At 37.6% G+C, this 14,102-nt stretch overlaps 2 protein-coding genes across 2 annotated transcripts in view; one reads left to right on the top strand and one right to left on the bottom strand.

Moving 5' to 3' along the window:
• The window catches only part of LOC139127076 (breast cancer type 1 susceptibility protein homolog), a 35,731-nt gene extending 27,136 nt beyond the window's left edge, over positions 1 to 8,595 (bottom strand). Inside the window, exons 1-2 of the mRNA XM_070692999.1 lie at positions 8,271 to 8,595; positions 5,979 to 6,027 (exon numbers count right to left, since the gene is read on the bottom strand). The gene's annotated coding sequence lies outside the window, so the exon portion shown is untranslated. The remainder of the gene's footprint in view (positions 1 to 5,978; positions 6,028 to 8,270) is intronic.
• Positions 8,596 to 11,562: 2,967 nt separating this feature from the next.
• LOC139127009 (uncharacterized) lies at positions 11,563 to 13,459 on the top strand. Its single transcript, XM_070692939.1, has 2 exons — positions 11,563 to 11,766; positions 12,217 to 13,459. The coding sequence occupies exons 1-2, from the start codon at positions 11,643 to 11,645 to the stop codon at positions 13,260 to 13,262; spliced, it is 1,170 nt and encodes a 389-aa protein (XP_070549040.1). The 5' UTR covers positions 11,563 to 11,642; the 3' UTR covers positions 13,263 to 13,459.
• Positions 13,460 to 14,102: the final 643 nt, after the last annotated feature.

Genomic DNA, 14,102 nt, shown 5'->3' with positions numbered 1-14,102 from the left:
TTTTAAAAGAAATCAGTTGAGTTATGGCTCAAAACGTGAAAAAAAATTGCATCAAAATGGCTATGGCCATGTATGGCATAAATCAATGCCCCTTTATCAAATTTGAAAGAAATCTTTTGAGACCAGACTGACTTATGGCTTATAACATGAAGAATCATAACAAAATGGGCGCAATGCCGCCATATATTGGATCACATCACAAAAATCAGCACACATATGTATGACATAAGATCAATGCCCCTGTATTAAATTTGAAAAAAATTGGTTGAGACGCATCTGTGTTACAATGAACATGTATGGCTTAAAACACAAAAAAATTGTAACAAAATGGCCGCCAGGCACCTATTTTGGATCATATCACAACAAAACCTAACATGAATATGTATGACATAGATCAATGCCCTTGTACCAAATTTGAAAGAATTGGTTAAGACATGTCTGTGTTATAGCGCTAAACGTGAAAAAATCGTAAAAAAAATGGCTGCCAGGCGGCTATCTTTGATTGTAACATGAAACCAACGACGTGCATCTGTATGCCATAGGGTAAGTACTATCCTTGTGCAAAGTTTGAAAGAAATTGACCAAGGCATGTCTGAGATATCTGCGTGAACGGACGGACAGACAGACACACGGATTGAGGGACGCACGCACACACAGACATGACCCAAACGGTAAGTCCCCAGGACTTTGTCTGTGGGGACTAAAAAGCTACTTCCATAGGGCTTCATAGTGTATGGGCGAGAGCTCCGGAGCCCTTGTAGAGTAAACCGTTGTTGTTACAGATATGTATGTAATCAATAGATATGCAGATATACAGTCAACAGTATATGTGTTATAGGGTCAATAGAGCAGGATGTAACCGCAGCAAAAATGGTTTGTTCATGTAGCTTTCCCCACTGACTATGAAGCCCTAAGGAAGTAGCTTTTTCCCCCTGGATTTTTGTTAAAAGGCATAACTTGTGGTTGGCAAAAATGACATGTATTTTATAACCATGCTTTGGAGACTTGGGTGTTAAAATCATGCTTGCCCACCCTTTCCTTTAAATCAGGTGACCGATGCTGTTTGACTTCCTATGACATCCTTGTTTTTGAGGAGGTCCAATATAATGACATACAAGAGAGTAGATTGTGGATGAAAACCCTTTCTCTAGTCGTGGACGTTTATGGCATTAATATTTGCAAAACTCAAACATTATGACATTCTATTTATTTTACATTATTTCACTTGGTTTTCTTAACAATAATTCCTGAATATTCCAAGATAATCAGAATAATTGCTCAGTGGTTTCTAGTGTCCTTACAAGTTACATGCAATCTTATAGTATTTGACAACCAACATTGGCAGTCACTCAATATACCAAACATTGCAAATTTATTAAAGTGGCGTCAAAATGGTTGTGACCGCAAAGTATTGGCTACAATCAAAACAACCCATAATTTGTGAAAAAATGAAAAAATGTGCTTTTGTTCTTGTTGTAGATATGTTTTCAAAGACAGTGTTCAGTCGGTTACAAAATTCTGAATAAATATCTCCTCTGTGATAAGCACATGGTGATCTATAGCGACACACTGCCTAACTGATTACATGGTCATTCATCTCATATAAACCTAGAGGGGTCTTCTTTAAGGAGGACAAGAGAAGCTTCAAAAAGTGATCAAATACAGTTTATAAAAATACAGTCAATGAGAAGGTGACGCTCACATTTTTTGCAGAATGGGTTTTAATACTTATATATATCAGAAAACAACTTGTAGATACAAAATCCAGATACTTGTATGTGACAAATTTGATCAGTACCTGTAATATACATGTAAATACCTACAGCAGTGCCAAAAATCCATTGCAGTGACATTTGTAACTCTTAATTCTGAATTTTAGAATAGACATGTTTCAAAATTTTATCAAAAGTGAAAAATATTTATAGAAATATACTGAATGTAAATTTTGTCATATTTTCAGCAAGATATTGAACAAGACATAATATTTGGTTTTAATTACAAAAATACAAGCTGTTTACAAGTCAAGTTTAAATTAACCTAGGCAATTTATTCTGGGAGTTAATATTTGACTCAAAACAACCAATGACCTCCCAAAATACCAGATTTATATTTACAGTTTTGTTTTTGAGATTTATAATGGGTGATTCCAAAAGAAAAGAGACAAAAAGAAAAAAGTTACCCCCAAAATATAATGTTCCTTTTGTCATGAGTTCAATAACTTAGGGACAACATCAAAAGTTCAATACAAGATGAAAAACTTTATCCCCTTAGTTTTCCTCCTGACCCATCATTCCCTCTATAAAATTAACCAACTTAAACTGAGCTATGCTCCATGATCTTTCTTAGTCCAGTGAATTCAAAGTAAACAAACAATGTATGGGCCAATTTAGAGAACAAAGGAAGTCACACACAACACATCCACTTGCTTCAAAATATAAATACTGGCAATTTTACAATGAAAGCTTTTCTGGGTGCAAAAGGATTAAGTTTTCATATGAAAAATTGAACTTTTGATGTTGTCCCAACACTGTGTACAACAAACCAATTTCAAAGTCATTGTTCATGGAGTGCCAGAGACAAGAAATTCCCCCATGCACAGCAGGAAGTCACTGTGACATCTGAAACTATGCTGAATGTAAACATTCATCAGATCTTTTGTGCCTTACATGGGAAAATTGTAAAAATTGGTCTGCAACCAAAAAATTACCCTCAGATTTGTTTTCTTGATCAAATTTCACTACAAATTGACACCAAATATGACAAATTGTGTTCTCAGTCTTCATTATTGTCTCGCATCATACCCTAGGTTAGAATAGATCATTTAAAGTCACAAACTGGAAAATTGCCAAAAAATACAAATTTTGGGGTTTCCCAACATTTCAAGCATAAAATTTATCTAATAACATCCCAGGGTACTTTCATATCAAATAGCAAAGCTGTCGGTTAAGCGCTTTGAAGAAAACACTGTAAATGATAAAAATTTCCCCAAAAGATTAATTTTGCCAATTTTGTTGTGATATTTACACATGTGAAGGGTAACACCCTTACAAACATCAAACCAAATTTGAGAGAAATTGGGCCAGCCATTTCAGAGAAGATGAATTTTTACCAAAAATAATGAAAATAACCACAAAATTCAGCAAAAATAGAAAATTCAAGATGTCTTCACAAAATACATTAGTCTGTTTGAGGGCCACCTACATGTAAGGTACTTGCATATTAATTTTCAAAGCAATCTGAACAGTGGTTCTTGAGTTATTAATTTTTTACCATTTTTCACATTTTTGAAGCTCATTTGCATAATTTGGGCAAAATCACCTTCATTTGTACAAAATCCCATCTACAGCCCAGGATGCATGTACACACCAAATATCAAGCTGAGACATGCTGCGGTTCTGGAGTTTTTGATGTTGACGGACATACATACGCACGCACGCACACACAATTTACACACATACATACAGACGCCATCATTCACCTTATATGATAAGCTCACATTGGCATACCAAATGTGAGCCAAAATTGCCCATTCATGACAAAAACTGCTCAATACATGCTCTGAATCTGAATCCTTGGCAATTCTGTGTTTCCGCATTGCACACGTAGTAATATGTAACAAGCGATTGTTGTTTCTCGCAAAAATCTTGGAAATATTTAAGGTTCCACGACAAGAAACAGACCCTTTCCAACTATAAATTCTCTGACAAATACTGAGATAGGAACCCATATAAACTGTATACTGTTGGAAAGCTTAGATACATGGCACCTTAGCTGCGCACATTTCGTCATCATTATTTGCATAAGGATCACGTGACAAAAAATTCAAAACCTCTACCAACAAGCAGTTTTCCCCTCTTCCTGTGGTAATGCTGTAAGATTTCTGACAGAAATTTATGTGATAAATGTTGACATATGCTTCAAAAAGTGTATCTCGGATCTCTGATGCAAGCCTCTGATCAATTTTCAATCAGGAAAATTGAATCATACCCAATCATACCGCTGTAATCAGTTGCAGAAATGAACTGGCTAGCAGGAACTATATGCAGGTTGAGATGACAATCTGAATGTTTGCCACCTGACTGAGATGTATTTCAAGCAACTTTTAGATGTTTGGAGATCTTGACATGTTTTATATTGGAACAATTTGATTACATATTACTAATTAAATCAGTAGAAACCTGCACACCAGATTTGAAAGAAATCTGACAAGCAGTTTCCGAAAAAATGATTTTTGACCAAAACAGGAAAAATTGCCCCCAAAAAGAAATATGCAAATTTCACTGCAATTTGAACAAACTTGGCTAAGGTTATCTGTAGGAACCTGCATACAAAATTTTAAAGCAATTGGACCAGTGTTCCAGAGATGTTTTTTGGTAAAAAACTGACCAAAATGGCAAAATTTTCCCAAAAATATCCAATCCTCCATATATCAGAACAATATGACTACATGTTATTTATATCATCCTTAGGAACCTGCACACCAAATTTGAAAGAAATCAGAAAAAAAGATTTTTGACAAAAAAAAAAAACAGAAAAATTGCCCCAAAACTACAGTAATGCAAATTTCACCAATATTTAAACAAAACTTGGCTAAGGTCATCCCTAGGAACATGTACATAAAATTTCAGTCATTGGACCTGTGGTTTCAAAGAAGAAGATTTTTGAAATAATTTTGACAAAAAATGGCAAAATTTGCCCGAAAAATCAAATCCTCCATACATTTGTATACCAGCACAATTTGACTATATGTTACTTATGTCATTCCTAGGAACCTGCACACCAAATTTGAAAGAAATCTGACAAGTGGTTTCAGTGAAAATGATTTTTGACCAAAAATGCGAAAAAATTGCACCAAAAATACAAATATGCATATTTCACCACAAAATGGACAAACTTGACAGAGGTCACCCCCAGGAACCTGCGTACAAAATTTTAAAGCAATTAGACCAGTGGTTTCAGAAAAGAAGATTTTTGAAATATTTTTTACCAAAAATGGCAAAATTTGCCCCAAAAATCCTATCCTGCATATATCAGCACAATTTGAAGATTTTTGAAAAAAATGTTGACAGACGACGGACGGACGGACAGACGCCGGACAGTCCACCTATCTCATAAGCTCCGCGTCGCTGACAGCGGAGCTAAAAAGTGGGGAAAACTGAGTTTTGAAAGGGTATTTAAATTCCCTGTCACCTGATTCTTATGTAAACAATGACGGTTATGTGAACATAGCGGAGTTGCCACATACCTTAAGGCTTTCCAACAGTATATAGTTTATAGGGGTACACATTTCAGTATTTGTCAGAGAATTCTTAGTTTGAATAGGTCTGTTTCTTGTCCTGCATTCTTAATGTAAGTCGAGAAACAGTGGTTACAAACAGTTTTTCAATCATAACCCTGTCAAATTCAGGCTATATTTTACAGTGTACATGTCATTGGGATTTATGCTGTTGATCATTATCTGTGCTAGTGGAGGTAAAAAATGTAGTCATCCCGGGTTATGTTTCATCGAGAAATCAAGTATACAAATGTAGCACTCAGGAGAAATAACTTGATTGGGACATTTATTTAAAAAAAGAAAACGTGCATTTATAATAAGTTAAACCTTGGTTTGTTTGAAAAGTATTTTATTTTAATACCTTACTTCAAAAGACCTGTGAAGATACTGTAAACTGCAGTGTTGGACTCGACATTGCTTTGTCTAAATAAACCACTAATGTCTGCAATGATGTTTTATCTGTGTAGACCACAAAGTATCATTCCTCTTTCCCCTCTCTTGCCCCCTCTCCCCCGAAAGAAATTGTTTGTCATGCATCAGTTACAGACTGAAAACCAAATGTAGGTGTAGGTGTTGTGGTTCTCAAGTTTTATATCCTGACAGACAGACTCACAATGGCGTGCCAAATGTGAGCTAAAAACTGCAAATATGTTTGCCATATTTTATGAACAAAATTTCCATTATAGAAAGTTAATATACTTACCATTACACGTGGCTTGCAAGACATTTCAATCTTAAGCTGATTTCCAAACCTATTAAAAACAATAAAATCAATGGTATCAATTGCCTTAGGAAGTTTGTAACTTTAAATGACTCATTCACAGGGTTTTACATCACTTTTCACTTTTGGGAGTCCCTGGGACTCCTGGTTTTAGAAAATGGGGGTCCTGTATCAAAATATGGGGGTCCCAATTTATATCACAAGAATACTAGTATTTTCTCATTCCTTGTTTTGAGAAAAGAATTGTAAAAATTTGTCATTCTACCCTTTTGTTGATTTTTTAAGGAACACTACCTCATTTTGTAACTGCAAAACATAACACCAAGGTAATGATAAAGTGGTCATTTTTTATTACTGGTATTCATGACAGCAACATGGAGTATTTTTATGTGTCCGTATAGTTTATTCTCTTTCTAATCAAAAAGTCAATCAGTGCAGTTTCAACTCCAGCAGCGGTACAGTCTGTGATATGTTCAGTGTTTTCTCTCGACTGCGAGATTACGCAAATTGCGCATTTTAAGCTGGGTGGTGTCCTCAAAAATTTACTCAAAGCGCAGAAAGAAAGTGCGCATTTCGTTTGTAATGGTGTAAAATTCAGTGGGTGGAAGCACCCATTGAATTCAATGCAGAGTCAGCCTGGACAGTTTAGAGAAACAGAAAATTTAGGCTGATCTTTTCAGCAACATGCTTGTGCACTGCACTGGCACTTGTAGGGCTTCCCTAGTCGCTGACGTCACTATAGCCTAAAAACAAAGGTTTTTAAAGCGTCGCCATCGCGCTAATAGAGAGTTTAAGCAGGGCTTACGAGAACGAGACGAGAACGAGTGGCGTTCGAACGCGTCCTCTCGTCAGCGACTCGTTCACGGGTGTGCAATAAGCGATTAAGCAGAACACGGCAAATAAAGGGTAAACATTTCAGTACAACCTGACACTGAAAATTTCGAATAGTTTATCCAGCAATAAAATTACAATCTTTGATAAGCGTAGTTCAAGAAAATCGGACAAAAACACAGTTTTAACGTTAGCGATGTGTTCACATACGAGTGAGTCGTCTGCTATCGTCATCGATCGACTTCCTGCCGTTCATCACTCCCCTTGAAACACTTCGTACGCCTTTTCTTTACATCGAATTGGCTTCTTTTTACAGGAATTGAATGATTTTTATATCACAGAATAATTCAGAAAAGTATTAATGAATAACGTTGTCAAAATCATGCCTAAAAATGCTCTCGTAATTGATAACGAGAAACTTGCCTATTTCACGTAAAAAACGACTCAGTGACGAGAAACAGGGTGTAGCGTTCCACAAGTTTTGATGACGCGCAGCATGGAATGATGACGTCACATGAGCGTTGTCGTTCTCGTCTCGTTCTCGTAAGCCCTGCTTGAACTCTCTAATATTGGGTGAAAGTGAATAACAAATACGGATTTCGCACCAGTTTTCCATTTTCATTGATGAACACCAAAATTTTTGGGTATCGTTCCCCTTTAAATCGAATACACAGCAACAAATATCGTCCCGTGTTGAAATAGTGTGTGTACAGAAACACGTAAACCTGTGTGAGAGTGTTGGCATGGCGCGGCGTGAACGAACAAACCCGCTGTGACAAACACGGACGGGAGAAGTTCACAGCAAACGACAGAAGCTACGAACAAAACAAATCCCAACACGAACGCGACCCCGCATTTCCCGGTCAGGTTACACCAGTAAAACGGTTCCTCAGTCAAAACGGCACCACCTGTAATGGTCAAAACGGCCCCGCTTTCAATAGTCAAAACGTCATAATGATCGCTTTTATTTTATTTTTTTTGACAATCAAGATTGCAAACCTTGTCTTTTCTATTTCTGTAACTTTCTACATGCAAGATGAAAAATATGTGACGGTAGTTTCTGTAGTTTGCCCGTTGACATGACCCTGTTTACCTTCCGCCCCCAGCTGAACCCCGGTGACCATGGCCGCAGTCTCAAAATTTCACCAAGTGAAAATCTAACTGTCGTAGATATCATTCTTTTTCGGTTTATCTTCACCAGAAGTCGTTCCAGTTAGCAGAATCGGATCGGAATTTACTAGCTGCACGTCACCTGCCACCGAGCACTGTTGTGCTGCTGCTGCCATCTTTTGTTTACATGCAGACGTCAGAGTTTGGCTGCAGAAAGCGTACGTGTGTACGCTTGCAAAATCAATCGAGCGTCTTTGCATGGCACACAGAACCTGTAAACCGTCGAAGTAAAACATACGTGTAGGACAGAAGTATGTTTAACTAATTATTTACCTTAAGTCATCAACCGCGAGAGCCGAGTCGAGTTGTTGGGCCGGGAAAGTGGGGGGCAGGTTCGTTGCAGCCGGGGGCCCGACTTGTCTCGTACACAGTTTCTCCTCACACTCGTAATCGTATTCGGCATGACAAACGTAACTGGGCTGTACCATGCAAGACATTTTCCCGTAAGTACAATCCGTCCCGGACTTTGTTTGGGTTAATCCACTCGGACTTGTGATTTTGCAGCTACCGGCAACGCAATGTTAAACCATAGCTGGAGACACTTTCGGGTCACTGCACATGTGGAGGAGTTGGGAGACTCAACATTGACTGGATGTGAAGGCCTCACGTGACTTCATGTCACATGACCAAAATGCGGCAAATATGAACTCTGATTTTTGCGGACGGGGAGGATTTGGAGTAATGTGTATTCTTGACCGCGGAGTGACGTCACTTTCACCTCACACACGCGAGTGAGGTGAAATGGGATTTGAAGTGGGATTTGACTGTACAGGACAGTGAACAATGCAGAAATTATGTGACAAAGTACAGAACTTAGTGTTTATCATTGACATAATGTTGAAACTTTGAATACTGTTGTAAATGTTGAAAAATCCACACTTCAATATTTGTTCTCACGGCAGTGTGACGCAAAAATGACGTAAAAATCCGCAAGTTCCCGGATGTCCGCGGTCAAGAATATGAAATATACTTTGATAGAAAGCGACACCCAAAATAACTTTTCATGATTTGGGTACTATGGGTTTTTTACTAAACAAGGGTATTAAGGCTGCATTCACAAAAAAATGTGATTGGGGGGGGGGGACTAGGGGAATTTGGATTTTAGTCATATTTTTTTTCAAATCCCCCCTCACTAACCAGCAAAAATATCAGACCCCCCCCCCCCCTCCCGTGGAGGATAAAAAAATTTTCAAGGCCCCTTCAACCCATTTAGCAAAAATACCGTCAATGAGATGAAGACGCTCACATTTTTAAGTAGTCTGTGGTACATATAGGGCTGTGATATAGACTTCGTATGATAACCGACGCGCTTATTTCGTGCCGGGCAGTGCTCTAGTGTTGCCGGTTAGCGACTGACAGTGCCGGGCAGCCTGAGCTTACGAACGACGAAACTATTGACCAGTAAATCGACATTTTGGGGCTTCAGTTTTCGCTTTTTAGGTTTTTGATAAGAGTAAGTGGTCGTGGTATGTAGATTTGGTCTTCCTATGATAACCGACTCTCGTATTTCGTGCCGGGCAGCGCTGGGCAGTATATTTAGTAGGACCGCATTTTGGCGCACATTTCCCCTCGACGAATTAATTTCTTATCACCGAACACATCCTGCCTTCGCGAGCGTTGGATTGATTACGTTCCTTTTCTCTTCCGGGTACAAGCTGGCTTCCCATCGAGACTATTTACGTGTCGGTGCGCTCGACATGCTCGATGTCCGACGATCGATCGTGGGGCCGTTTTCTCTTATTACCAGATATGACACACGTACATTTCGCACCATGACTTTGACATCGTGTACCGGGGCATATTGTTCACAGCGCGCTGACTTTCCCGCCATGCCAAACCCAGCGCTGCGAGTCCGGAGCACCAAATTATGAAATCACATTGATTGCAAAATATCCCAAGAAAGAACTCTATAATTAAATTTCGTAACACAAACGATTCAAATTGGTAGCGATCGTAAATTTGCCGCTTCAAAATGACCGGCGTGTTGTGTGTATACTATCGCATACACATCATGTAATAACCGTGGACATCATCGCATCATACCTGATCCTAGCCCTGCGTACGATGCTGTGTGTTCCGCTACAGCTAATAGCCCCGTGTGGTGAGCGGGGCTATTAGCTGTAGCGGAACACACAGCATCGTACGCAGGGCTAACCTGATCCTTGATGTTTCAACATCAACTATGGAAAAAACACACACTTCAGATGATCCCCAAATATACAGTTTATGTTGTGAAATCCGCAAAAAAAACCCGACAAGTTAGACTTTTAATTTCGTACATATATTGATAGACAGTTGCTGCAGTTCTGTAGCCCGCAACTCTCCTCGACGATTTTTGTGTGTGGGCGGAGAGGTGGCCACACGAAGGGAACTCCAGATACTCGCATCACTATCGGATCCGAATGTCAAAGACCTAAGATTTCAATGAAGGTTGTGTCACCTAAATGATTTCACCTTCGAATTGAGATTGGAGAGAGCCAGAAATTGTACATGCAGGTCAGCTGCATGACGAAAATGTGAGTAAAAACTGCAACGAGTTTAATCCTTGCTGACTACTGTACTGGGTTTTAGGCACTGTGGTTTAGGTCTTGGGGCCAGGGGTCGGAAGCTATCACTATATTACACAATTCATACAAAAAAACACGAAATATTAAAGAGGGTACTTACCTCCTAGATGTCAACACGGTCGCTACACACACCGGTCTGGAAACCAGCGATTTTCTTTGTTCCACTCTTCGGACGGGCAAACAAACCATGAATACCCCAGTTAGTTTATTTGGCGATCTTCTGAGAGGCTCAGGAAATATCATTAAATAGTACATAGTCAGTCTCGACAGCCCATATACTTTGATATCAAATGACGTCACATCCGGTCACATGGTATAACGGCTACCCAGCTGACGGGCAAATGCAGACGACGTACGTACGCAGGCCTCTGCGGTACGCCATGTACGTACTCAGTAACCACGCAAAATGCCTGACACTTGTTATGTTCACGGGTGCAAAAATCGATCAAATAGGGATGTTAGTAAGAGATTCTTTAGGATACCAAAGGAAGTTGTGCACAAGGGCTCGAAAGTCAAGGAGATAAGTAAACGACGCCGTGAGAGATGGTTAGGAAATCTGTCATTACCGTTACACAGTAAAGAAGTTGTTTCTCCTCACGCTCGTGTTTGTAGTGACCACTTCGTAAAAGGTATGTGAATGACACCATGTTCTTTGATTTTACTCACAGTCATGTTTTTTATCTTTTCGGTAAATTTCACATATACATATTTTAGACCAGATTGTTGATTTTAACCAGTACGCGTGCACTTCGCACAAGTTTGTTATGTTTACATTTTGAAACAATGTAGCGCGAGCTTTACAAATGTCAAGGTCACTCTGATTTATTTACTTGATAAATGCATGCTACTAGTTGTAGCACGTTCGAACCCATCTTAGTAGTAATTTCTACATTTGTATTTCAGTCCTTCAGCAGTGTCTGACAAGTAAATGATTACTTTATTGTAGGTTTCCTAGTAAACTATTTGAGGAAAATGACGTCGATTGGGCACCAACTGTCAATCTCACACTTGGTCAGAAACGGAGAGTACTCCACAGAGAAATGGTAGAGAGAGAGAATGTAGACTGAAACATCGTGATATGAAGAGACGACATGTAGAAGGAGCCAAGACACTACTCGAATTTCATAAGAGGTTGAGATTGGAGAATAGTCTTCAGAACATAACAAACAACATAACTGGTGGTACATCAATATCTCAAAAAGGTACCTTCATTGATCTCGTTTAAAATTGTAGTTTTTTTTGTAAAATACAAATCCAGTATGATTATAAAAGCATTAAACATGTTTGTTGTAAAAATGTCTGATAAATGATGTTTACAACGGTCATATATATTCTTTTGTCTATGTGGGTACATTGTGGTATTGACAGAATCATGAATGAATGGGGGGGGGGACCTGAGGGCTGGTATTTTTCAAAAACTAGGATCAATGAAAAATATATCATTACACAGTAGATATGATTGCTCGCATGGCATGGGATGAAGATAGCCTCTGACAGGTGTGTCATAAATATATGAATATCTTGGTAGAATATCTTGGTACCTTATTAACTACCATGATAATGGCTGAATTTTGAAAGTAAATATAGAATCAAAGTTTTGCTGAAAGCCTATTTTATATGAACTTTGTATTTTCTGTTTTGTTTTATTACAGGAAATGGTACTCCCAAATGTGTCAGTGTCGGCTGTCAGACTGAACTTACCGGCTGTCAACTTGATATGATGAGAGAAGATTTTATGAAAGTAAATGCTGAATTATATAATTTGAGAGACAAAGTATCGGACACTAAACTAGATCAAAAAGCGTTCCAGGCAAATAATGAAAAAACTAAATTCTATACTGGCCTTCCTAATTTTTTAGTTCTAATGCAAATATTTAATTTATGTGAATCTTATATAAATCATACACATCGTTCTGTATTGGGAAAATTTGAACAAATGATATTGGTGTTTATGAGACTTCGGTTAAATCTTTCCTTGCAGGATTTAGCATATAGATTTGGCATCTCATTGATGACTGCATCAAGAATATGGCATAAATGGATTGATGTGTTTTATATCAGGTTGAGATTACTAATTGAGTGGCCAGACAGGGAAATCCTTAGGAATACAATGCCTATGGACTTCAGGAAGGCCTTTGGACACAAGGTGTCTGTTATAATTGATTGTTTTGAAGTATTTATTGAAAGACCATCAAACTTATTAGCTCGAGCTCAAACATGGTCAAATTACAAACACCACAATACTGTAAAATTTCTCATTGGCATAGCACCAAATGGATTGGTTACATTTATTTCTAAGGCATGGGGTGGTAGGGCTACTGATAAGGAAATTACTGAGCAATGTGGAATATTGAGAAATCTTTTGCCTGGTGACATTATCCTGGCTGACCGTGGGTTCAGTATTGAAGAAAGTGTTGGATTTTATTGTGCTTCATTACAAATCCCTGCCTTCACAAGGGGGAAACAGCAGTTGTCTCCATATGAAGTTGAAAAAACTAGAAAAATTGCAAATGTACGTATTCATGTTGAAAGAGTAATTGGGTTAGTTCGAAGAAAATATCAAGTGATGCAGAGTAAAGCACTTCCAATACAATACATGTTAAGAAAACCAGGGCAGTCACTGAGTATTATTGATAAAATTGGGGTTATATGTTGTGCTTTAACAAACTTATCAGAGTCAATAGTTCCCTCAGAGTAGCATTGCCATAGTTTCATGGACTGTTTGTGGAAGTAAGGAAAGTTTATGATTAAAAAAAAAATGCCTAGGAGAACAATATTTTGCGTGTAGATTTAGGTTTCAAGACTTATACACTCATTTTAAAAAGTGAAACATGTACAAATGATGGATGGTTTCATAAATATATGTGAGATTTTTATTGCTAAATTTTAATCAAATTATTTATACATTATTTATTATAGCATAAGTATATTTGTGATAAAATTTATATATATATATATATATATATATATATATATATATATATATATATATATATATATATATATTCATATGTGATATAATTGTCACTGTGCTCATAAGTAATGAGAAAAATGAGCAGATTGTACTGTAAATTTCATGTTATTTTATTATCCTTACCAGGACAGTTTCAATTCTAATAAACCATTCAATGAATGCTAAGTATGAGTGGTATCAAATGTTATTTATTTCAATATTGTTCATGAACATGGATATAAAGAACTTTGAAAAATATCAGGTCACAAAAATGATAGCAATAGGAACTATATTTTAATTTCCTTTAGTGAACAGTAAATATAAATAATGTGGAAAACTCTCTTATTGCAATTGTTGGGCTTATTATACTGATTTAAATTATTGATTTTGTAAAATAACGTCCCAAAACCTCGGGCAGTATGCAGCCTCGATAAAAATATTCAGCCTTTGGTACTGAGTGAGACCAAAAATCATTATCTGGAATTATTCTCTCTATGAAGATATCATTTTCATTCCACACAATGAAATCACAATATTCAGCTTCCATTATGTGAATCTGTGCCTGAACCTGAAAATAGTAACCAT

The sequence above is a fragment of the Ptychodera flava genome, unplaced genomic scaffold (assembly GCF_041260155.1).
Source record: "Ptychodera flava strain L36383 unplaced genomic scaffold, AS_Pfla_20210202 Scaffold_28__1_contigs__length_4768798_pilon, whole genome shotgun sequence".
Classification (NCBI taxonomy): domain Eukaryota; kingdom Metazoa; phylum Hemichordata; class Enteropneusta; family Ptychoderidae; genus Ptychodera; species Ptychodera flava.
The sequence above is the reverse complement of the archived record's forward strand: the minus strand, read 5'-3'. Positions and strand labels throughout refer to the sequence as shown.

Coding starts and splice junctions, on each gene's coding strand:
- LOC139127009 (XM_070692939.1), top strand. CDS start 11,643: ATGAAGAGACGACATGTAGAAGGAGCCAAGACACTACTCGAATTTCAT. Junction 11,767..12,216: donor TACATCAATATCTCAAAAAG/GTACCTTCATTG, acceptor GTTTTATTACAG/GAAATGGTACTCCCAAATGT.